The 24226-nt window shown below is 50.6% G+C and overlaps 6 protein-coding genes across 6 annotated transcripts; 2 read left to right on the top strand and 4 right to left on the bottom strand.

Annotated features, from left to right (window-relative positions):
* The first annotated feature begins 39 nt into the window (after positions 1-39).
* Positions 40-1363, top strand: LOC108088632 (nucleoporin Nup35). Its single transcript, XM_017186549.2, has 2 exons — positions 40-328; positions 396-1363. The coding sequence occupies exons 1-2, from the start codon at positions 178-180 to the stop codon at positions 1253-1255; spliced, it is 1011 nt and encodes a 336-aa protein (XP_017042038.1). The 5' UTR covers positions 40-177; the 3' UTR covers positions 1256-1363.
* Positions 1284-2469, bottom strand: LOC108088633 (glucose-induced degradation protein 8 homolog). The gene is made up of 2 exons (XM_017186551.2): positions 2059-2469; positions 1284-1988 (listed from the first exon to the last, which is right to left on the bottom strand). Exons 1-2 carry the CDS (start codon positions 2174-2176, stop codon positions 1429-1431), a joined length of 678 nt encoding a protein of 225 aa, XP_017042040.1. The 5' UTR covers positions 2177-2469; the 3' UTR covers positions 1284-1428.
* Positions 2470-2593: 124 nt separating this feature from the next.
* On the bottom strand, positions 2594-5098 carry LOC108088631 (inhibitor of growth protein 3). Its single transcript, XM_017186548.2, has 2 exons — positions 4876-5098; positions 2594-4807 (listed from the first exon to the last, which is right to left on the bottom strand). Exons 1-2 carry the CDS (start codon positions 4973-4975, stop codon positions 2790-2792), a joined length of 2118 nt encoding a protein of 705 aa, XP_017042037.1. The 5' UTR covers positions 4976-5098; the 3' UTR covers positions 2594-2789.
* A 355-nt stretch (positions 5099-5453) lies between these two features.
* LOC108088706 (C-mannosyltransferase dpy-19 homolog) lies at positions 5454-9403 on the bottom strand. The gene is made up of 7 exons (XM_017186648.1): positions 9199-9403; positions 8821-9082; positions 8435-8756; positions 6879-8372; positions 6606-6799; positions 6377-6502; positions 5454-6251 (listed from the first exon to the last, which is right to left on the bottom strand). Exons 1-7 carry the CDS (start codon positions 9242-9244, stop codon positions 6047-6049), a joined length of 2649 nt encoding a protein of 882 aa, XP_017042137.1. The 5' UTR covers positions 9245-9403; the 3' UTR covers positions 5454-6046.
* A 357-nt stretch (positions 9404-9760) lies between these two features.
* On the top strand, positions 9761-13306 carry LOC108088704 (serine/threonine-protein kinase fused). Its single transcript, XM_017186646.2, has 4 exons — positions 9761-9976; positions 10033-11426; positions 11504-12078; positions 12139-13306. The coding sequence occupies exons 1-4, from the start codon at positions 9866-9868 to the stop codon at positions 12498-12500; spliced, it is 2442 nt and encodes an 813-aa protein (XP_017042135.1). The 5' UTR covers positions 9761-9865; the 3' UTR covers positions 12501-13306.
* LOC108088705 (zinc metalloproteinase nas-14) lies at positions 12480-14769 on the bottom strand. Its single transcript, XM_017186647.1, has 4 exons — positions 14404-14769; positions 13856-14029; positions 13357-13793; positions 12480-12712 (listed from the first exon to the last, which is right to left on the bottom strand). Exons 1-4 carry the CDS (start codon positions 14609-14611, stop codon positions 12533-12535), a joined length of 999 nt encoding a protein of 332 aa, XP_017042136.1. The 5' UTR covers positions 14612-14769; the 3' UTR covers positions 12480-12532.
* Between the last annotated feature and the right edge of the window lie 9457 nt (positions 14770-24226).

The following is a 24226-nucleotide window of genomic DNA, read 5'->3' as shown; positions in this document are numbered from 1 at the left end:
TGCTCCATCAACGCGTGGCCACACTAACACAACACCTGTGGGGCGTCGATATGAAATTAATCGTTTTCTTGCCTCTCGCTCTCTCTCATATTTGGCGTTAGTAATTCGTCAATCGGAGTTCTAGGCTCTTAGTTGTTTTAATTTTTGTTAAGCACACACTGTTAACCCGATTTTATAATGGAGCCAATGACTCTGGGCAGTCCTGTGAACAGTCCCGGCTCGAACCAGAGCCAATACCTGCCGCCCTTTTTGCTGGGAGATCCTCAGGGACTGACGCCGCACAAGAACACGCTCTCACCGAAACCCGGCCGTTACAATGTGAGTTTTGGTAAGTTGGCGGGAAAATCCTGAATGCCCATGCATGCCCATGTTTAAGTGTTCGTATTTACGTCCAGCCACCTCGCCCGGCGGCAGCAGTCCCCATGAGTTCAACCGATCGGCCATGAACAGCCGTACGCTTTTTGGCGCCCAAGCAAGCGGCGGCATCCACAATCTCTCCCAGCCTGTTGTGGGCGGAAATGCCACGCCCGCTCCCACGCACAGCCACCACCAGGCGGGTCCGCCCACCCAAGGACTGTTCGATTCGCTCCGCGAACAACCAGGCACCCCGCAACAAAGGAATCACCACATGAGCATGCTGCAGCTGCAGTCGCCGAATCAGAGCTTCCCGAGCTATCAGACCAACGATTCGTTTGCGCCCGGCGCACCCAACGTGGTCAATGCCTCGATGCGGGCCCTTTGCTCTCCGCTGGGAGCCACTGCATCGCCAGGCGTTTTGGGCACGGCAACGCCAACAGGAGCAGCAGCCGGCAATTCCCGGATGGCCGACTTCTGGGTCACCATATTCGGGTTCTCGCCCGGCGCCAGCTCGATGGTGCTGCAGCACTTCACACTGTGCGGCACCATCGTGGACGTGGTGCATGCCCCGCAGAACGGCAATTGGATGCATGTGCGCTTCTCCTCGCGCATCGAGAGCGACAAGGCGCTCAACTACAACCACAAGGTGATCGCCGGCAACGTGATGGTGGGCGTGGCACGCTGCACGGACCGATCGGTCATCGACAAGGAGAACAACAGCGGACTGGCCAATGCAGAGGCGACGGCTCCGCCATCAAGTCCCACGACCATTCGCCCGTTCGCCCAGCAGTCGTACAAGTTGGCCCGCAGCGAAAACGCCATCTCGCCCACGAGAGATGTGCCGCAGAAGAGTTCCGGGCTGGTGGACAAGGCACTGGACCTCATATTCGGCTGGTGAGGCGGCGGCAAGAAGGAAGAGTCCTGGCTTCCGGCTACTTATTTAATAATCACTGCGTACATCCAGCATACATACATACATACTTATTAAAAAGAGATACAATAGCAATAGCATTAGCAAAAAAAGGTTGAAGGAGGGAGGGCTGGCAGACCCACAGCGTCTCTCGATGAGCCCTACTTGGGCTCCAGGTGCGCCGTCTCCAGGTTCTTCATCTTGGGATAGCTGATGGAGCGGCTGTCCAGCTTGGACTGGGCCCACAAGATCAGCTTCAGCAGGAACATCATCTTGGGCGTGGAGTCCTCGCTGTGCTCGCAGCGCAGAATGGCCGAGTTGAGCTCGCTGGCGATCTTCTGGCGGTACGACTGCTCCAGCAGATCGGCGAACGGGCTCTCCTGCGGCTTCTCGAAGGCCAACAGGGCCAGCGTGCGCTCCAGCTCGAACATGGCCTCCTCGCCGGACTCGGACAGCTTGGTCTGGGCGAAGGCCAGGGCCTCCTCCACCTTCCCAGCGCGAATCAGTTCGATGAGCTGCAATTGCTGCAGATGGAAGAACAAGTAGCGATCGCTGCCGAGCAGCTCCGGATGCAGCTGGTTGACTAGCTGGGTGGCCACCTCGATGCGGCCCGCCTGCACGGCCTCGCGGATGAGGATGCGCTCGTCCAGGGTGCTCAGCTCCACGCTGGGCTCCAAGTCCGCCTCGTGCTGGAACTTTTCGGCGGCCTCCTTGAAACCCTCTGTGAATTCAAGCGGTTTTCCCCGGAATTAGTCGGCGTCCAAGTGTGGCCTACACTAGCTACTGCTCACCTGTGACCAGATAGTTCATGATCAGCCGATTCATGTCCGCCTGCTTGAAGGGGAACTGCTCCAGGCGCTGCAGCCACTCCTCCTTGGTGATGGCCTCCGATTTCTCGTTGTAGCTCATTTTCTTGCTCTTCCGTATCTTGCCAATCTTGAGGCCGTTCTCGCAACCGATCTCCGTCAAAGTGTTTGCTTTCCGAATGGGCCCGCTCACTTTTTCAGCCTCTGTTTATTGTTTACCAAATTTGCTGCACAAATGACGCTGGGAATTTTCTTTTCTTCGCTATGCTTTTTTCTCTCCAGTGTGACCAGAGCTCGGTTCGGTATATACGTAGCAATGCATTTATCGCATGCAATTTCCTTTGCGATGGCTCTCAAACTGCGCACTTGCTCCGATGATTTTCAAAATGCGCAAATTTTGAAATGTTTGTTCCTTTTTTCATTTTCCATTCATAAAGATTTCGATATATATATGTATTTCTCTACGTTTCACAGCCTGCAAGTCACCGTTCCACCTTGCCCAGAAATGAGAACCTCGATCTCCTCTCTTGCTGATCTTGATTTATTGGATACTCTGCTTCTGTTTCTGTATTTTTTCCTTTTTCTGTTTCTGGATTCTGATTCAGGTTACTCTCTGTATACACACATTGGAATGCGGCCTCCTCTAGCGACGCGACCAGGTGCCCACGCCGCCGCCCCCCGCCGCGGAAGAGGGGCGCCAGCAGGCGCAGTCAGCCTCAGTTCTTCCGGTTGCCGCGTCGCCGCATGGAGGCGGTGCACTTGGGGCAGTACCACTTGCCCTTCGGCGGCTGCGTGATGCCCACGCAGGGATAGTGGAACCACTCGTACGGGCAGGCGTCGTTGTCGCAGGCCACCATGTCGCCGTAGGACACCTGGTTGCAGGTGCAGTAGCGCGGCTCGTTCGGATCGTACGACCACTCGCCCTCGTTCGTCTGCTCCACGACGAGGCCGTTCTCGCCGATGGCCAAACCGGATCCCGGCGTCATTGTGGTGGCCGGCATGGTCATGGCGGTCACTCCGCCGCCGGCCACACCGCCACCCGCTCCCACCGTCAGGCCGCCTCCGCCCGCTCCTCCGCCAGCTGCTCCTGCGGCGGCCAAGGCGAGCGAGGAGTGGGTGAGTCCGCCGGCCGAAAGGTTCGTTGAGGCCGCCGCTGCCACAGCCGCCGCCGTGGAGAGCATATCCACGGACTCCACGCTCAGCGACGAGGACGCCGAGACGATCGAGTTGCCCGAGGAGGAGGAACCGGCCAGCGGCTGGACCGCCAGCGAGGCGGGCATCGTCAGCGCCGTGGTGAGCTTCTTCTTCTGCTTCTTCTCCTGGTGGTGGCTGCTGTGGCCGCCTCCGCTGCTGTGGTGGTGCCCGTGCCCATGGCCGTGTCCGTGGCCATGGCTGCTGTGGTGCGACTGCGAGTGGTGCGCGTGATGGGAGCCGCTGCTGCCGCCGCCGCCGCCACCGCTCACTGCTCCGCTGGCCAGTGGAGTGCCGGCGGCCACTGTCACCGCTCCGCCGGCCGACTGCTGCAGCCCACCCTGGCCCGCCTGCGACCAGAACTCGGCCGTGGTGCCAGCCGTGCCGTGGATGGCCTCGTAGCTGGCCTTCAGACTGGCTGTCCGGCGGCCCTGCTGCATCTGCTGGGTGGCCACGATGGCCTGACTGGCGGCCGCTGCAATGGCACTGGAGGCGGCGGCTCCTCCGCCCAGCTGCTGCAGGTTGTAGGTGACTGTGGCTCCTCCGCCGGTCGCGTGTCCACTGTGGGCATGTCCGTGGCCGCTGGCTGCTGCCACCACGGGTGTGGCGCTCCCTCCCGCCGCTGCGGCCGTCGCCTGTCCTCCTGCGCTGGCCAGCACGCTGTGCGCTAGATTGGCGGGCAATTGGCGCACCAGGGAGCCCGCTCCTGCGGCTAGCGAGCTGCCGGGCAGGTTGCCACCGCCACTGCCACCGGCCACGCCCACGTTAACGCCTACGGCCACGGACAGGGTGAGATGTGTGGGCGCGATGCTGCCGATGTGATTGGAGGCCTGCGATTGGGCGGACGCAACGTTGGTCAGTCCAGCGGGGGCGGCAGCAGCTCCGCCGGACACTGTGGCCGATGAGGCAGCGGGCACAACAGCTGTTGCGGATCCAGTTCCGCCCACGGGAAGCGAGTGATTGAGATTGGCGCGCTTCTCCTGGACGGGCACGGTGCAGATGGTCTCGCGACGCTTCTCCAGCTTGCGGTGCCGCTGGCTGGAGCTCAGCTGCGCAGTCGAGATGGTGGAGAGTGTGCTGCCGGAGCCGGTGGCTCCGCTGACCAGGGCAATGGAGGAGGAGCCGGCTGTGCCGCCAGCGGCGGAGGCATGGCCCGTCGAGCTGTTGACCAGACTGTTGCCCGAGCTGGCGCCGTAGTAGCGGTTCTCCTTCTGGTTCATGCTGAGCAGCAGGGCAGTGGCGGCCGTTGAGTTGCCATCGAGCTCCAGGGAGCGCCGCTCCAGGATCTCGGTGATGCCGTTGTTGTCCGCCTCCAGCTCGCACTTGAACTTGAAGAGCTCGCTGTCCAGGCGACGCAGGTAGCGCTCCACCAGCTCGTGGATCTGTGTGGCGATGGCCACCTTTTCGTCGGCGTCCTCCATCACTTTGAAGTACTCGCCGCGCAGGCTTTGGAACTCCGTGTCCATCGACTCGTGCTGCAGCTCGTCGCGCTTGCACTGCTTGAAGAACATGTGCGCCTTCTTGTCCAGGGAGTCTATGTTGTCTGCGGAAGCGGGAAGTGGGGAATGGTTAAGTGGTAATCTGGGATTCGCGGTTTTTGTTTTGGTTTACTCTGGACTGCGAGGTCGAGTTCGCGCATCTCCGTGAAGCGGTCGCGCAGCTCCTGCGGCAGGTGCTCGATCATCTCGAGGTAGTCCTCCAGGTAGAGCATGATGGCAATGAGTGATGGAGCCGCGAAAGGAGCGCAAAATTGACAATAACTTTGATTTTTGTTAATGCAAAAACGCGTCTTTTTCGTCAGGTGTTGGCAAACGGCAAAAAATAGTGTGGCTGTATCTTGCCAGCCTTAAAGTGCCCCATTAAAGCCAATACACGAACCACGGAACACCTTAGGCGGAGTACCTATTGAGACAACACATAAGCCCTGGAAATTGGTTGCCTTAAAATCGTTATTTTTCGAAATCGTAAAATTCTATGTACAATAAATTACGTATGCAAATATTATAAAAATAGACTCAGACATCCAAGTCAAAATACAATTCAAAAAATTTGAGAAAAATAAAATAAAAAGACGTGTATTTGTTTAATGAGCTGTGTATAAGCTCTAATAAAACAATAAAAATAAAAAATATTAGATAACAACTCATTTTGAGTCCCAAATGGCACATATGTATGTAAAAAACCAGCGCTATTGTTTAACGTTATCGTTTTATTTCACTTGTTGCCTGGCAAATGCGCTTCTTTGCCCGAGCTTCTTGGGTCTGGGATCGTGGATTCCGGGAAGATATCCACCTCTCTGACCACACGTCATATACTACATAAATGTAAAAAGCTTAGCTTAAACTTAACGAAAGTATTTAGAGTTGAGAGTCGGTCCGTACGGCTAGAGTAACTTATTCGAATGCGAGGGGCGCGGGGAATGATCCAAACGAGGTCTGAACGCAACGGCGTGGAACAGAAACAAGTCAAGCTGCTAAATGCATCCAGTTTACTAGCTAACTGCCATCATTTCTCAGCAGGTGAACAGAACGGAAGCGGGAACGGTGACGGAGACGAAGAATGGGGAGTGGAGTGGAGTGAAGTGGAGGAGGCAGCTGCCTTGCCCGCGAGCAAGCCACAGCAATACTAAACGTAATCATCATAATCATAATACAGACATCGCAAAATGCTAATCCCTAGTCACACAGCAACGTACAGCACAACACAGTCGCAGATTCCCCACTGCCAGCCTATCAACCCGCCATTCCGCCTCCTCCTCCATTTCCACCTTCAACGACCACTCCTAAATGGACATCTCGGGCATCTTGTTGTGCTTGAGGTTGATCTGCACGCTCTGCGAGAACATCTTGATGATGCCGTAGTGGTCGTTGGCGTACACCTTCAGGAAGCTGGGCACGTTCTTGTGGAGCAGCTCGTGGCAGAACTGCGGGTACTTCTGGTACGCCGGCTGCTTGTCATCCCAAATGGCCAGCAGATCGCAGTCGTCGCTGCAATGAGAGGGCGAAAGTGCTCAATCAATCCACCGCTTACAATCTGGGTATCTTTATGGTTCAGACAAATTAACTGACAAGCACTGGGAAAGCACTTGAGTGCTTCGCTTGCCTCCACTCACCGCACTTCGTTGGTGCACTCGTCCAGCGATATGATCAAGTACTGGATCTTCAGCTGGGCGCACTGATTGTAGATATCCGACGACTGCTGGCGACTGTAGACCGAGTACACGTGCTCCGTGCGATCCCTGCAAGGGCGGAAGGTTCCGAAGGTGAATGGATGGATAAGGGGCACATTTAATAAAAGCGGGACGGCGATAAGCTATCTCGCTTGCTATCGGGACTACTCACGCCATCTGACGCATATCCAGGTGCGCATGGTTGACTATCGGCCGCTTGGTGGTCAGGTGCACGGTGCCGATGATCTCGACGGGGCCGGCGAAGACCGCGTCCCGCTCCGTGTTCAGCTTGATCCACTCGAGCATGCTGTCCAGGTCGTCGCCACTCTGGGTGTACCGCGTGGGGAAGTACTCCTCGCGAATGTTCTTAACGGGGGAGTCGCAAGAACAACACAATCATTGGAGCATTGGAGCAGTGGAGCAAGCAGGGCAAAGTTCAACTTACCACCATGCCCGGATCGAACATGCTGAGCAGGAAGACGGCCAGCGAGACCGACCAGAAGATGTTGCGCTGGCGATGGTACCACACCTTCGAGCAGATCGTCGGCGCAATGACACAGCCCTGCGTGAAGCTGAGGAAGAAGAGCTTGCGCACGGCCAGTCCGATGACGGTGAAGACTAGCATCTGCAGGAAGCTGTACATGTAGTGCAGGTTCAGTATCTGTGCATTGGCTGTGGGCACCACCGAGCTGCGCCGCGACGCGCTGCGCTTTTGGCGTTTCTGGCCACCGGCGGTGGTGGAGGAGGTGGTGGTGGAGGTGGAGCTGGAGCTTGGGCCGGCGGCAGAGGGTTCGCCCTCCTCCTGGCCGGCGGACTTGGACGGCAGCGTTTCGTCAGCGGGGTCTGCATTGGATTCGGGGACTTCTTTGGGGCTGCCTGGCTCCTTCTCCTTCTCCTCCTCCTCGTTCCGCTCCTCCTCCTCCACTAAGTGCTTATCCTCCTCGGGCTTCTGCTCGGGCGACCCATCGCCCGGAGCCTCTTTGGTTCCCTGCGCCCGCTCCTTTCGCTGCTTATCACTGTTGCGGTGGATCTGCGCCCGCAGTCGCCGGATGTCCTGCATGAAGTCGTCGCGGGCGGGCGGCTGCTCCTGGCGCAGGCGAGCCTGGGCGCGCTTATACCGCTCGTAGTCGTGGTCGCAGCTCTCGAGCAGCCGGAAGCACTGCTGCAGCTGCTGCTCCGTCTGCCGGTTGGACATGTCGCCCATGGAGACGCGGTGCTCCTCGAGGAAGTCCTCCAGCACGTAGTTGCGGGCCCGCTCGCGCTGCTCCTCGGTGGCTGCGCTGGCCGGAGCGCCGCTCTTGCGCCAGCGACGGAAGAACATGGCCAGCATGACAACGCCGTACATGCAGTACGGCTTCACGATCATCGTCTTGACCAGCTGCCACAGCTCCGACCAGGCGATGCGCGCGTACAGCGGGTTGCAGGCGGAGAGGTGGGCCACGAAGCCCACGTTGACCTGCAGCGCCCAGTGGGCGCACAGGTCGAAGTAGTGCGTGTGCGCTCCGTCCGGCGCACTGACCACGCCCGCCCGATTCAGCAGCTCCAGCAGCATGCCCTGCATACTGCTCGCGATGAGCTGCGCCAGCAGGATGAACTTCAGCGAGAAGTAGTCGCCCTGCAGCGGATCGTTGGCGTGTCCCAGCCGCCGGCTGCGCACCTGCCTCAGCTGCCGCACCAAGGTGATCAGAAACAGCGACAGCGAGACGCTCAGCTGCCAGGTGAAGAGCAGCTGGCTGTTGCCGTGCGACATCACAAAGGCCAGAGCGTGGCCGAGCAGGTGCGACAGCGAGTAGTCCAGCGCGAAGGCGTTCGCCAATCCCGTGGGCAGATCGCTCAGGTTCCACGACGTCATTACGATCACGATTTGGGTGGTGAAGATGAAGGTGGAGAACTGCCAGGACAGCAGGGCGCAGGCGGTGAACAGGGACATGGCGAAGATCTACAGGGGAAATAAGGCATATCAAAGACTAGTTGTTGCATCAAACAACGTCTCCAAATTACCATGAACAAGCGAGAGGTGTGCCGCTGGCGATGGATGATCCTCCCAATGCAAATGCACAAATAGAACATCTGCAGGAATATGAACGGAAAGGCGAAGTTCTCCCGCGCCAAGGGTCGCTCGTATATCTTCGCCACGAAGCTGTGGAACATCAGGTACGAGATCACGCCGTATATCCCACCGAACACGTTCTCGCTGAGCAGCGTTCCATAGAGATAGAGGACCAGCAGGGTCACCCCGCCCATGAGCCACACGAACTCCAGATAGAACTGCATGGGCTGGACCATGGGATTGAAGCCGGCCCGCACCACATGGAAGAAGTATCTTTGGGGCGTAGAATGTTCAGGTTATAGGGAGCCGCACAATAGGGATTCCGTAGATTACTTACGCCGTAACCAACTCGGGCAGCACATAGAAGCGCTGCAGCACATTCACGCTGTTCGGGTACTCGATGTCCGTGACGTTCTTCAGCTGCTCATAGCCGTGCCAGAAGTCCGGTCCGTCGGCCAGCCGCTTATAGAAGGCGTAGTAGAGGGCATCCTCGCGCCGCAGGAGCGCCTCCCGTTCCAGCTGATTCAGTTGCTGGATATTGGTGCGCGTCTCGAAGATCACGCGTACATGCTGCACGTACAGGAAGAAGAAGCCGGAACCTGGAGATCGGGTTATAGCAATTGCAACTCAAGTTGGTTTTGGGGGAATCCCTGCTTGAAAGGAAATCCGAGAGGCGAAGGCGTGGCAGAGGGCGTCCGCCGGCCGGAGAACTTACCTATTAGCGCGTGCGATAGGATCACGTACAGATTGGGCTCGCGCATCGTGCTGCGTTTGCGGGTCGACTCTCACTAAGTGGCTTTGTTTAGGGTGGTAATCATTATTTATTTCACAACGACTATTGCTCCCTTTGCACAATAAAAAACAGACACCGATCAGCTGTTTTCGGCCCTGTCCGCGTAGTGTGACCGACGCGTGTAACTGACTAACTATCTAAACGGGCAATTTGACCGTGCTGGGAAATTTTTTAGTGCCTCCTTCTTTAGGTACGTTCTGATGTACCTAGATGTGATTTATTTATTACTTAAACTGTGGAAATGTTTAAATAAAAACCTTATCCGCAACCAATCCTAATGGATTGGATACATATATATGACAATATATATAATTCAAATGGTATTTGTTCTAAAGATTGGAATTTATCTGCCGTAATGTCCAAAGTAAAAATAACAAAAATTATCTCACAAGAAATTCGAATAAGTTTCTGACTTGGACAATTCAGTATTTTCATATCCCCAATTAAAGTTCCTTTGTACTTCCTTTAGTGCTCCCTAAGCGTGTGGTATTTTAAGAGGCAACTAACTACGGTCTCACTTCCAAACAATCTATCCAAAGTTGTGCAGAAAAAAAGTAAGGGAAAACCCCCAATTAAATACGAAATAGCCATGAACCGCTACGCGGTTAGCTCGTTAGTGGGCCAGGGATCCTTCGGGTGCGTCTACAAGGCCACGCGCAAGGACGACAGCAAGGTTGTGGCCATCAAAGTGATCTCTAAGGTGAGTAGGCGATGCATGCGCAACAAGTACACCGGAATCATTACGTTATCCTGCAGCGCGGCAGAGCCACCAAGGAGCTAAAGAACCTTCGGAGAGAGTGCGACATTCAGGCTCGGCTGAAGCACCCTCACGTCATCGAGATGATCGAGTCCTTCGAGTCGAAGACGGACCTTTTCGTGGTAACTGAGTTTGCTTTGATGGACCTGCATCGCTACCTTTCATACAATGGAGCCATGGGCGAGGAGCCGGCTCGCCGGGTGACCGGCCATCTGGTGTCCGCCCTGTACTACTTGCACTCCAACCGGATCCTGCATCGAGATCTCAAGCCCCAGAACGTCCTGTTAGACAAGAACATGCACGCCAAGCTCTGCGATTTTGGCCTGGCCCGCAACATGACCCTGGGCACCCATGTGCTCACCTCCATCAAGGGAACACCGCTGTACATGGCACCCGAGTTGCTGGCGGAGCAGCCATACGATCACCATGCCGACATGTGGTCCTTGGGCTGCATTGCCTACGAGAGCATGGCCGGGCAGCCACCGTTCTGCGCCAGCTCCATTCTGCACCTGGTCAAGATGATCAAGCACGAGGACGTCAAATGGCCGAGCACGCTGACCAGCGACTGTCGCTCCTTCCTGCAGGGACTGCTCGAGAAGGATCCCGGCATGCGCATATCCTGGACGCAGCTGCTGTGCCATCCCTTCATCGAGGGCCGCATTTTCATTGCCGAAACGCAGGCCGAGGCGGCCAAGGAGTCGCCCTTCACCAATCCCGCGGTCAAGGATAAGGCGGAGGTGGTCAAGCCACCCTCCAATCAAGAGACTGGTGATCTGGACGAAGCCCTGGCAGCTTTGAACTTTGGAGAGGCGCGAGCGGAGAACTTGAGCACCTCTCGCGACAGCATCAACGCCATTGCCCCCAGCGACGTGGAGAATCTTGAGACGGACGTGGAGGACAATATGCAACGCGTGGTCGTTCCGTTCGCGGACGTCTCCTTCAGAGATCTGTCCGGTGTGCGGGCATTGCCGATGGTGCACCAGCCGGTGCTTAACTCGCACACCTGCTTCGTCAGCGGCAACTCGAACATGATCCTCAACCACATGAACGACAACTTTGACTTTCAGGCCTCCTTGCGGGCCGTGGCGGGGCCATCCAAGCCGAAAGTCGTGGCCGTCGTTAAACAGTCCCGGAGCAAGGATCTCGAGAAGCGCAAGCTCAGCCAGAACCTGGACAACTTCTCGGTGCGCTTGGGCCAAAGCGTCGACATGGAGGTGCATCGCAAGACCACAGAAGTGCTTACCCAGGAAAAGCTGAACCAAGAAAAACTCAACCAGGACAGAAAGCCTCCAGCTCCATCGAGTTCCCAAGCGATTCCCCAACCACCGCAGCAACAGGCACAGCAACTGAAGCACTCAATGCATTCCACCAACGAGGAGAAGTTGAGCAGCGAGTAAGTGGCCATAGCTCGAGGGTTACTAAGACTCCTTTGCACTTACTTTCCTTACCTTTACTTTCCTTACTTAATAGTAACACACCGCCCTGCTTGCTTCCTGGCTGGGACAGCTGCGATGAGTCGCAGAGTCCGCCCATCGAGAACGACGAGTGGCTGGCCTTCTTGAACCGATCCGTGCAGGAGCTGCTCGACGGCGAACTGGACTCGCTGAAGCAGCACAACCTGGTTAGCATTATTGTGGCGCCGCTGCGCAACTCCAAGGCCATTCCCCGAGTGCTCAAAAGCGTTGCCCAGCTGCTGTCGCTGCCGTTCGTGATTGTGGATCCAGTGCTGCAAGCAGACCTGGAGCTGATCCGCAACGTCTACGTGGACGTTAAGCTGGTGCCCAATCTCATGTACGCCTGCAAGCTGCTCCTGTCCCACAAGCAGCTCTCCGACTCTGCCGCCTCTGCTCCACTTACAGCGGGCTCGCTCAGCCGAACGCTGCGGAGCATCCCGGAGCTAACAGTCGAGGAGCTGGAAACGGCCTGCCGGCTGTACGAGCTGGTCTGCCACCTGGTGCACCTGCAGCAGCAGTTCCTCACGCAGTTCTGCGATGCCGTGGCCATTCTGTCGGCCAGCGATCTCTTCCTGAACTTCCTAACGCACGGTAGGAGTACCATTGCTGCTGTTAACCCGAGAATGTTAACTATTTCTACTCTCCCCGCAGACTTCAGGCACTCGGACTCGGACTCCGCCCCCGTGCGCCTGGCTGGCTGCATGCTGGCCCTGATGGGCTGTGTGCTGCGGGAGCTGCCCGAAAACGCCGAGCTGGTGGAGCGGATCGTCTTCAATCCGCGCCTGAGCTTCGTAACGCTCCTGCAGAGTCGCCACCATTTGTTGAGGCAACGCTCCTGTCAGCTGTTGCGACTGCTGGCCCGCTTTAGCCTGCGCGGCGTGCAGCGGATTTGGAACGGCGAGCTGCGATTCGCACTGCAGCAGCTCTCGGAACACCACTCCTACCCGGCGCTCCGCGGGGAGGCCGCCCAGACCCTCGACGAGATCAGTCACTTCACGTTTTTCGTCACCTAGCCGATACTTTCGTTTATTGGCATCAGGCGTCTCTATCCGAGCAGATCCTGAATGTTGCCCTGGAAGTAGTCGAGCAGCTCGTCAATGTAGTTCCCGAAGCGGTCGAAGTTGAGTAGGTAGTCCTCGCTGCAGTCCTGTTCGTACATCTCGTTCAGCTTGGACACATCCTTGTCGGAGAGGCCGCGTCTCTGGCCCAGCGAGGCGTACGGATCCTGGCAGCGAAGGAGAGGCATGAGCAGATAGAAGGCAACTCATCAATAACCATTTAATCTCACGGGGAATCTCACTTCTGTTTAAACAACTTCGAATACCTCTTCAACCGAAACTGGTAGAGCTAAGTCACCTTTTCTCTTCTGCCTTACTAAAAACCAATCTGTTTCTTTTATCAATACATCCAACAAGAAAACAAGTGAAAGCCATATAATCTAGATAGCCTAAGCATATTTCTAGGTCGTGTATCTCTGTACAAACGTTATAGAACTACCTAACAGCCAATGATAAAATCATGAATCAATCAAATCATTTTGTTTTTAAAATGCTTCTATTGCTGTTGAATTTAATACTTGATCAAGTATGAATATTTTCCATAGATTATCTAGGAAATAACAATTCTTCCGTCGAAATACGTTAATGTTAGAGTATCCTTGTTGAAGTAAGTGTTAAAAGATAAGTCGTCTGAGTGCGAATTTACTGAATGTCCATGCAATTTGACTAATGTTGTGAAGTATTATTATTAAAAGGGCAAACTGAATATTTCCTATAATGTAGAAGACTAGCAATAAACGCTCAATTATGTGTATATTCTATTTATCTATCTATCTATCTATCTATTCTCTGCTTGGGACTAGTGACTCACCAGTGGTTCGATGGTGGCCTTTCCGTTCTTGCTGAAAGCCCGGGAACTGTAGTGCATGACGCTCTGGTAGTCGTACTCCACCCCGAAGTTGGTGATGTGCGTGCGGGCGTACTTGTTGAAGTTGTGGGCGTGGCCGTCGAGGATGTTCTCCCAGTTGATCTTCACGTACTCATCCCGCTCCGTGGCGCTCTGCTGGTGATAGAAGCCCAGGGCGTGGAGCAGCTCGTGCACCACCACTCCATGCGTGACACACTTGGGCGTGTTCAGGTTGAGCACCTGGCCACCAGACCGACGACCGACGCTCGACCAGCAGCCGGAGTAGTTGCCCTTGATGAGCAGCCAGTGCTTGTCGCCCTGCTCGTACGGCCGGAAGCGGATGCAGGTGCGGTCGTGGTACTCCTTGAAGGCCTTCAGTATCACCATGGTCTGGTTGGTATCTGTTTGGTCAGGGCGGATCATCAATGGTTCTGGAGTGAGCAGGATGGAATGGCTTACTCACCGAAATCCTGGGGATCTATGTAGAAGGGCACGGCTGCTTCAGGCCAAGTGAGGCGCTCGTTGAGCAACCCGTTCCTCAGCAGCTCGCGGTGGAGCATGATGTCGCCCTCGAAGAGGCCGCAGTGCTCCCAGATGTTCGTCTCGCTGTCCTCCGTCCAGAAGTTGAAGGCGGGACCTGTAAGGGTTCAGAGATAAGTATTATAACTAGAAGTAGGTACTACTATATATTATTTATAACATTAACACTTCTTAAGGCGGCTTTACAATTTATCAATGAATAATTAAAAAATACGAGTTTGCAGCTATGTTAATAGATGCAGTGGCAGTGTTATATATAAATGAATGATAAGATATATATTGGTTTACTTCAAAGCATTGAGTAATTAAATCGATTGGTTAAAAACTCATTTAGGAGATTGACCTCTATTCTTCCCTAGATTGTCTTTGTATTCAGAAACAGAAATCGAAATGATTACCACCCCTCTCCTTTCCACAAACTGATGGTCCAGGAATGCTTTTGGTGGCAATCTAGTGGTGGTGGGTACCTACTGTTGTGGCGGCGCAGCATCTGCATGTTGGCGCCCCATCTCGGGCTGGGTGGCACCGCGGGCTGTCCCCGCAGCAGGCCTCTCTTGACGGCAGGCGAGGGAGATGGCGAGGGCGTGGGCGATGGTGGCTGCTCCGCCTCCAAGGTGGCGCCCAGGGCCAAGGCCGCGATCCAAATGAGACCGGGAACGATGAGCGCACTTCGCGGCATTGTTGGGTTAAAAGAAACGCCGGCTGGGCAGCGCCAACGCTTTTATATGGAATCGCTCAGTGGAGCGGGGCGATTCCAATTCGAATTCCCATTCCACTTCCAATTCCCATTCCCCACTTCCAATTGAAAGTACGAGTGAGTACTGAGTACTGAGTACTGCGCTGCGTAGCGAGTACTGACGAGACTGACGCCCACGCCGCCGGATTTATGCATAACATAACGGATTTATTGGCTCTCTCTTTCGGCGCGCATTCAAATTCCCCCGCCTCGGCATTTACGGCTTTTGATTTCAAATTTAACTGGGATATTGGGTTATCAGAGGCAACGGTGTGCGCATATGAAAATAGCGCAGTCACTTCCCTTCCTGTTCTCCAGTTCTCCGGCTCTCCAGTTCTCCAGTTGTACAGTTCTCCAGTTCTCCAGTTCTCCACATGTTGTCCTATCTCCACGCGATCTCGGATCGTGGCTCATGTTCAAAAAACACACAGCGAAAAAAATGTGATACCATAAAATGTTCCTTTGATACTTCCCGTATGGTACAATGTAGTTCCGTATAACCCATAATGGTTGTAGCTTTTTCGTGTGCGGAATAGAGTATAATAACAATAATATGAGTATCACCTTTATAGAGTTAATAATATTATATCAAGATTATGTGAAAAGGACTAGAATGTGTTTCGTTCTTTAGTGGCATAATATTAAATTTGTTTTATTAATTTCTCAAATTTAACTGATTTATATTAAACGCACTATCTTATAAGGTACTGGTTTTCAGAGTACAAAAATGTGAAAAAGATTACATTTATAATGACATAATCAAAATAGCATAATTGAATGTGATGTGAATGAGAATTATTATCTTAACACTCGAAAGCTACAATTGACACTTGCAATCGGTCAATATTAATTCAAAAATGATTAGAAAAATTGTAACAATTCATTAAACTATCAAACTACACACCTAAATATCAAAATGGCTTGGTGTATGCGGGGCATATTTTGAAGTTATAATAAAACACAATGTGAATGTAAATTTTACCTGCCACTATCCAAGCTGCTCGTTTTTATTTATTTTTTTTTTTTATCGCTGCAGAGGCGCAGTGGAAAGTGGGGAGTTCTTTGACCCCCATCGATTGATGGCCAATGACAGTTGGCATCTGACGGTGGCAAAAGTGAACGCTGCTCGCTGATCTGGCGGCTTCTCCCTTTCTCTGACCCAGACCCGGATGGTCATGGCAACTGGATGGTGGATGCTGGATGTTGGATGCTGAATGTTGGATGGTTGATGGCGGATGGCCACCAGTTGAGTGGGTCACTGCAAGTGGGTCGCCGTGGCACCCACGAGATCGACGGATCCGCAGAACACGATTTCGTTGGGTGGGGAATGCGATTTATTCGCCAGCCCACCACCACCACCAGTCAGCTATTTGGCCAATCTGCGGCCCACAATCTAGATCCATCCACAGCGGCTTTCTTGCGCAGATCACGTCGGTAATTACCAACGGATGCCGATGGAGTGCCACACATTTCTTTCTAACTAGTTGCGGATCGGCTTGCTCTTGCTGCTGCTGCTGCTGTTGCTGTTGGTGCTGCTCTTGCTGCACTTTCACTACGAAATTGCACCGAAATCTAAGCCACATTGCAATGGATTTTGAGAACATTTTGGTCATGGCAACTGGAAATGCCTGGCGGCGGATGCAGAAAACTCCGGGCACGGCAACGCCAGCATCACCAGCATCACCAGCATCACCAGCAACAACAATAACTTCGGCAACAACAACAACAACAACTTCGGCAACAACATCAGGGGCAACGACAGCCAAACACATTTGACGTACTATCTGCGATGTACTTGATCTTTGTCGAAAACTTGACACACTTTTTTCGGTCAACGGCTGGCAACGGCAAATGGCAACGACTTCCAGCTCGACTGCGGAAAATTCGAGGGAAATCGCTACACTCAAAAGAAATGAAGATCATGTTAAAATATAAAGTCCATGTGAGAAACCTCCGATGGATTTTGGCATGGATTGTCTTGAAAGTAACAACGAAAATTTTATTAGAAAATTGGATACCTTTGGATTTAAAACATACAGTTGTTGTTAATTTACAATGAATATTTTCTTGTTAAGCAAAGATATAGGTACTATTTAAAGCTATTTTTAGAAGAGGTTTTGCCGAAACCTTTAATTGAATGGCTTAAATTGACGATAACTTGAACGGTTTTACGTAATATAATCAAAAACATTCATTCCAATTCAATAGAAGAACCAATATTAGGGATAAGAACTTTTTGAATAAAAGACAATTTTAGTGGGATTTTCTTTCTGTGTGACTAGCTAGATAGTCGCGTCATCAGCATCGTTTCGAATGCAATTTTAAATTGAGAAAGTTTAGCGGGCAGAGATTGTGAATTTGCGACAAGGGGCCGCTGATGCATAAATGCACGGTTGCGGCGGTTGAGTCTTTGGCTCCAGGCGGTAATTGACTTCCTGCATGGCGCTGAGAACGCTGCTGCAGTGCATCGGGGTTTGGTGGGTGGCAAGATGGTTACTTGGTTGGTTGGTTGGATGGCTTGGGTTCTTGGCCTTTTATTGTTTTTCACTTTTGGCCAGCGGCAGTCACTTTCTGCGCCACTGGCCCAGAAACGAACCTTGTTTGCGGAGCCATCGAGTCATCGAGCCATCGCGCCACTCGAAGAGCTAGGAGCTCCGCTCGGCTCCTCTCCAGAGATCGGAGATTTCACCAGCACTTCCTTTTGGCCGCCGCTGCTGACACAGAACTGTCAACTCAGCGCATCGAGACACTTGGGTTTTGGCCTTCGGGAAACAGGGGAACCAGTCATGTCGAGTGGGACGAAAAGGGTGCTCCTCTTGAGGAGACCAGAAACACATGACAAATGCAGCGCTCGGATTTCACCAGTCGGAAAATCAGCTTGGCTTTCCACCGCTTCCCCGGTTACGGCACCAAACGCAATAAAAATAAATAAATAAAAACCAAACGAAGCGAAACAAAACGAAACGAAACGAAAAAAAATAATATAAAATGAAATCCACAACGGCAGCAGCAAGTTGCCAAAACAAACCGAAAACCCAAACTGAAACCAGTTGCGGCAGTTTCCTTCCGGAATCAATTATTTTTCACTTTGCGGATTTTTCACGTTCATGGCCACAAATGTGCAGCAAGACAGCAACACCAAAAACACTAACAACACCAACAACAACAACAACATGCAACAGCGGCAGTGTGTCAGTAGTGGCAAAAAAATAGGCACGCCGGCAAAAAAAGCAAGACCGACAACGACTGCCTTGTTTTGTATTTTGTAGTTTGTTGTTTGTTGTTTGTTGTTTGTTTGTTGTTGGTTGTATTTTGTGTGTTTTCTGTTTCGACTTTGCCACGGCGGTTTCGTTTTCCACATTTTCATTTTTCTTCTTTATTTATTTCTTTTTTTTTTTTTGGCTGTTTGCCGTCTTTTGGCCGGCTTTTCGTGTGCTTTTCCGACTGCACCCGACCGCTTCCCATTTTGCGTTAGCGACACTTGATCGAGTGGCAGAGTGACGGACTGGTGGACTTTTCCAAGAAATTTCTATCGCCAACTCGACATTAGTTTAATTGGTGAAATTGCCATCGGATTTTTGTGGTGTTCGCTTTAGCGTTCGCATTGCTTTTGTTCATCCAAAACGCATTGGGCGAAAGTATCTGCTGCCCATATTCGGTCATCCAGAGGAGCCTGACTAATGGGGCCTCGCCTGCCATTTGGGGAACCCCCGGTTTTAATCGCAGCCTTAAGGGCTGAGCTAATTAGCCATTCACCGCCACAGCCAATCAATTTCAAGATGAGAAGCTCTCCTATTGATTAATCGCTGAAATTGATACAAGTTCAAGCAAGGAATGTCTGTACAAAAAGAATTTTATTTATTTTAAATATTTTAAATTAATTTAGTGCTTTTCGTGTTTCTCTTAGACTTCCAATTATTTTATTTTTAATATTCTTAAAGAGCATCTTGCTGTTCGGCAACTTGGTAAAGTATACTTCACATTTCCTCCTTTTTTTTACAGCTGCACGGATATATCAAATATTTACTCACTTAATAATGTTTATTTACCCCCATTTTCTATTTTCTATCTATATCTAGATTTTTACACCTGAGGATCTTTCATAAATAATTGATGATTATTAAAACAGAAACAATACTATAATACCAAAATTATCTGTGTTTTATTCCCTTTTAATATTAAAGTGTTGCTATCTAGAAAAATGTTCTTATTATATTAGTTTTTCGCTTGTAACAATTAAGTTTTAAGCATTCATAAGTGCCCAGCTCGTTGAGTTCATCTGCTCTTTTGAGAGCAGATGTTTGAACTCCTCCATCCAAGAATACATATATCCCTTATCGGAATCAGTTGGGATGCTCTGGGAGCCGCCGATTTCCCCAGACTTTTTGAGCGAAACGAAAGACTTAGGCAACGAACTTGCTAGAAAAGCTGCAGCAATTTGCAAGCAGAGCGAAAGTTATCTTGCAATTGATTGATTACCAACTTTCTACTCCCAGAGAAATTATAATATGTGCAATTTGAGATGATTCTGAGCGACGCGGCGGAAGGGGCAATGGAGAAGGGGGAAGGGGGCGATGTGCACTTGGAGGCTGAGCGAAAGCAGAACATTGGAGTGCAGTACCGGTATTCGATATCGCGCCTATCGCTATAGCTTCAGCTATAGAGTGTCCATTGGATGTTGATGAACCTCGTTGTTGCATGCATGCATAAATTACTGGAGCCTGCACATCCGCCTGTGCCGAATATCCCCAAAAAATGTGGCACATGCATAGACATGGTTGTCCAGCTAGAAGGAGGCTTGCCACTTTGAGTCACTTTCCGGCACTCACATTGCGCATACGCCACCGATGCCCAGATCTCGACTCTCTTTTGGATCACTCTTTGGCTGCCCACTCGTCCGCCAATCGCTCTCTCTCTCTCTTTTCTCGCCGCGGTTTGAGCGTTTTGGCGCTCGAACATGTTCGAGTCGTCGGCCGTTCGATCCGCCGCTGTTATCATTTGGCGCGCGTTTGGTGCCAGCCATTCGGCAGCACGCCGCCGCGCTGATAAGACGCGGCTCCAACTGCAGACTACCCGCAGTGCGGCAACTGAGTTCAACTGAGCAGCTGAGCAGCTGAGCAGCTCGGCAACTGCAACTACAACTGCAGCCAGTTGCGTCTGATGTCTGATAACAAGCCGAATGCCAAATGTATGCCAAATCAAGTGCATTGAACTCGAGCGGGGCCACGACGTCGCTGCCTCTGCCGCTGCCTCTGTCGCTGTCGATGCTGTTGCTGCCTCTGCTGCGGCCGCTGTCGACGCTGACTGCGACTGAGACGGAGACGTCGCCAGCGAAAAGCATCAGCGTAGACACTATATCCACTCGATATCCTGCCATAAATCCTTTAGATTTTCTCACCTTTTTGTTTTTGTTGGTTGCGAGTTCAATGACACTTCACCTACTTTGCATTCGAATTCGGACGAGAAATACATTGTACCAAATAAATAGGCAATTTATTTTATATTTGTATGAAAATGATTGTTAAGTGTTTTGATGGCAAACTGGATATTTAAAACAATAAAGTGAATTACTTTTCGTAAGTAAATCACTAACTCAATTAAAATAAATAAAATATAAATTATTACGTGATTTTCTCTAGGAAAGTGAAGCAATAGGTAAACGTAAAAAGCATAACTAAATTAGTTTGTTTTCTTTAAATGTTTCAGTAATTATGATAACCATTTTCTGGGAAAAGGGCTTGCGAAGCATAATAATTTTTATTTGCTTTAAATAATTGTACAATTTTCAAATACGAAGAGATGTTTAAACCTTCTGCTTTTTTTAACATTCTGCTATGAATTCAAAATCACTTTTACTTTCAGGACATTTTTAGGTGGATTAGCTTTTGGTATCAAAAACAAAGCGATCCCCCCATTTGGGTGGAAGTGAAGATCCCCGACAGTGGCTGCCTAAAAGCAAATTTATAACCAAACTTTCTAAAGTGTGAAAAGAAATAAGAAACATTAAAATTAAACAAGAACTGCTGCTGGCTGCTGCTGCGCGCAGAATCTGCAGCCGCAACGCTATGGAAACGGCAGAAAGAAATTTTTACGGCCTATCTGAAGAGATGGCTCGTTGTCGTTGTCGCTCTTGTTGTTGTTGTTGTCGCTCTTGTTGTTGTTGTCGCTTGTGCTTGCTGTAGTTGTGCTTGGTGTTGTTGTTTTTGTTGTTGGCAATATGGTGTTGTTGTTGGTGCCGCTGCCGCTGAGGCCCCGTCTACGATCCGCTTCCGCTGCCCCCTCTAAAAGTTCCTCGCTTTTTACCATTTTTTGTATATTTTTTTTTGAGTTTTGGAGTCGCTCTTTTTTTTTTTTTTTTGGTTTTTTGAGGGCAATTAAAAAGTTGTCGAGCTGCGTTGTCGATTGTCTGTTGTCCGTTTGTCGGTTTGCCAGTTGTATTACGGCTGTTTGGCCAAAAAATGTACCGTTGTCGTCTTCTTGGGGCACACGTGTGTGTGTATTTTTTTTTTTTTTGGCCAGTTTTTTTGGGCCTGATTTGTATAGGCCTATCTGGCTTTCTTCCACCTCGGCGAGCCATGCAAAATAAAAAAAAAAAAGCGAAGCTGCGGCGCAGTGTTTGCCTTTTGGTTCCCAGCAATTTGCACTAAAAACTGCGGCAAATTGTTTGCCATAACCCCTTTCCCATGCGGGCGGGTGGTTGGTGGGCGTGGTTTGTTTGATTTAATTGAACATTTTCTGTTGGCCAGCGTTTGTTTGGCCAACACAAACAGCCAGCAAAGGCAGCAGCAGCAGCAATAGCAGCGGGAGAAAGAGAGAAAGAGAGAAGAGTAAGAGAGAAGAGTGAGCGAGAAGAGGGGGCTGCGAAATTTCTCTTCCTTGTGAGCTTCTCGAGCATCATGACCTACCTTCAGAAGGTTTATGATTCCAGCTGAAATTCTTTTGCGATTCCTATACAATTTGGCAGGACCTTTAACAGCAGAATAATCTGTTAACTAGATGAGCTTTCTTCTTGGCCAAAAAAAATAAAATAAAAAAAATATAAAAGGCAAAGCCAGCGACCGCAGTCTGCACATATATTCATATTTAACAACTTTCGGAGATGCTTTCACTTCCATGCCAACAATTTTTTGGCAGCTGCTCCACAGCGACTTCTTCTTCCGCGTGCGATTTGCATGCTGCATCCGCCATCCGCCGATCGATCGCATCGAAAGTGTGGATGGATTCGATTCGATTGGATTCGAATTGATTCGTTTGGATGGGATTCGATTTTATTGGATTGGATAATCCATCACATCCTTTGCCCATCTGTTTGATGTGGCAACCGTAGAGGCGGCGGAAGACAGGGCCAAAACGAAGGCAATAACGTGAATATGATCATTAGCATAAATAATGGTGAAAAAAAATGAGAAAAAATGATGAACACACAGTTGAGGCTCTACTCCGTATTTGTATCTCCGCATCTTTGTATCTGTGCCTCTGCCTGTGTGCCCGTCTGTATCTGTATCTGTATCTGTATCTTTGTATCTGTAGCTGCGGCTCTTGCCTGTGTTTACAACACACATTTCAAAAGTCGGTGACTGTGGCACTGAGTTAGTAGTGCGTTAAGTCAACGAACGCAGTCGCGCAGACGCCGACCGCAGCAGAGGCGCTGGCAGCGACAGAGGCGTCTCGAAAGAGCGGCGGGAAAGGGGGAGGAAATGGGTGGAGGGGGGGAGGAGGGGCTTTGGGGCGGTGCAGTGCAAACGCACTTACCAGCTCTTCGGCTCGGATCGGCTGAGTTCGGATTGGCCTGAGTTGGCTTGGCTGTTGGCTCTTGGCTCTTGCTTTGGGTTTGGGTTTGGGTTTTGGCCTGGCTTTTTCGCCTGGTTTTGCATGGCTTTCACAAAAAAACGTTGCAAGTTGGCTCCATGGCGCCGCAGTCGACGCTTTTTGGCTTGGGTTTTTTTTTTTAAATACATTTTTTTTTTTCGGTTTTTTGGTTTTTTGGTTTTTTTTTGTTTTTTTGGCAAACCTCTGGCAGCTGTAAGTTTATTGAACTTTTGTCGGAGTTCTCAGCTGGGCGCCATTCATCATTACCATTCTCATTCTCGTTGGGATTATCGCTCTACGCAGAGCACGAGACTTTCTCCATCGCTCCATCGTTCATCCCATTTGTTTTATTTACTGATTTTTATTAGTTTTTTCTTCTTTTTGTGGGGAAGTGGGAGTGGGTTGCACGTCGAGTGCGCCTGGCGCCCTTGTGGAATTCCTTGTTTGTTGACCATGTTTGCCGGCGATTGTTATCAGCAGGAGTTCGAGTATCTCTCTATCTGTATCTGTATCTGTTGCTGGTATCTGGTATATGGTATCTGGTATCTCGAACTCCATCTGTGGCCGAAAAGTCGGTCAAAATGTTCAGGGCAAATATTTGAGGTGTGCAGCGTGAGAGTGGGTTAACTTTTTCAGCTCTTAACTCTTTTGTCCGCCTGATAAGGTGGCTTATACAACGGCGCCGCCACGTGACTTTGGGAAAACCGAGGGCTTAATGAAAAATGATACCGGAACAAAAGTCCCCACCCCTCCCCAAAAAAACAAAAGAGAAAAAAAACTGACTATGCAGAAGCGAAATACTTAACTTAAAATACGATCCCTTCAAACCAAAAAAAAGGGCAACGATCGGATTTTTGAGGGTGGGGGAGCCGCAATTCGGACATGTGGCACTCATTGATGCTGCAACCGCTTTTTGGAGTTTCAAGACCCAGTGTTATGTGTGTTATGTGACTTATGGACCAACCTACCGATGGACGGACGAACCGACAGACAGACAGACAGATTCAAGTGTCGTTACAGTCAAATAAAACAAAGAGAAACACGCACAGTCCAAGACGGAGAGTAGGAAAAATTTCACCGCTTTTTTGTAAGTTAACGATCGCTGCACGTTCAAGGGCCTTACGTAAAGCCAGCCCAATTTGATCCGATCCGATAAAATACAGTCCAAGCCAAGCCAAGCCAATCCAATCCCATCCCATCCAATCCAATCCAATCCAATCCAATACAATCCCATTCGATTCGATCGCATTAAGTCTTTGGCCCTTTATGCACAATGCGCATGAAATTAATTTGATAGTCGCATATTGTATTGTATTATATAGTATTGTATTATATTGTATTGTCCAATGTCGTTCAGCACACCCCCAGTATTTAGCCATTAGCCCCAGTTGAAGATAAAGTTAAAGTTAAATGAGACGAGATGCCCAGATCAACGGCCGCAGCTCAAATTATATTATACTATAGTTGGTCGATTTAAAATTCAGTGTTTTCCATGTTTTGCATAATACAAATGCCTACCAAGCGACAAGCTACAAAAAATGAAGACAGATCGTTGAATAAATCATTCGAAAATTAATGTAACTGGCGCTTGAATGCGCCTGTGCGCGATACCCTACAATAAAGGAGGGTATGTTAGGCTAATAAGATAGTTTGTCAAATGAAAATTAAGGATGGAAAAAGGTTTGCAATAAATTAATTTTTATCACTTATAATTGAGTTTGTGGTAATGAGAAATTTTTAGTTCTTATT

The sequence above is a fragment of the Drosophila ficusphila genome, unplaced genomic scaffold, assembly GCF_018152265.1.
Source record: "Drosophila ficusphila isolate 14025-0441.05 unplaced genomic scaffold, ASM1815226v1 contig_198, whole genome shotgun sequence".
NCBI lineage: Eukaryota > Metazoa > Arthropoda > Insecta > Diptera > Drosophilidae > Drosophila > Drosophila ficusphila.
The sequence above is the reverse complement of the archived record's forward strand: the minus strand, read 5'-3'. Positions and strand labels throughout refer to the sequence as shown.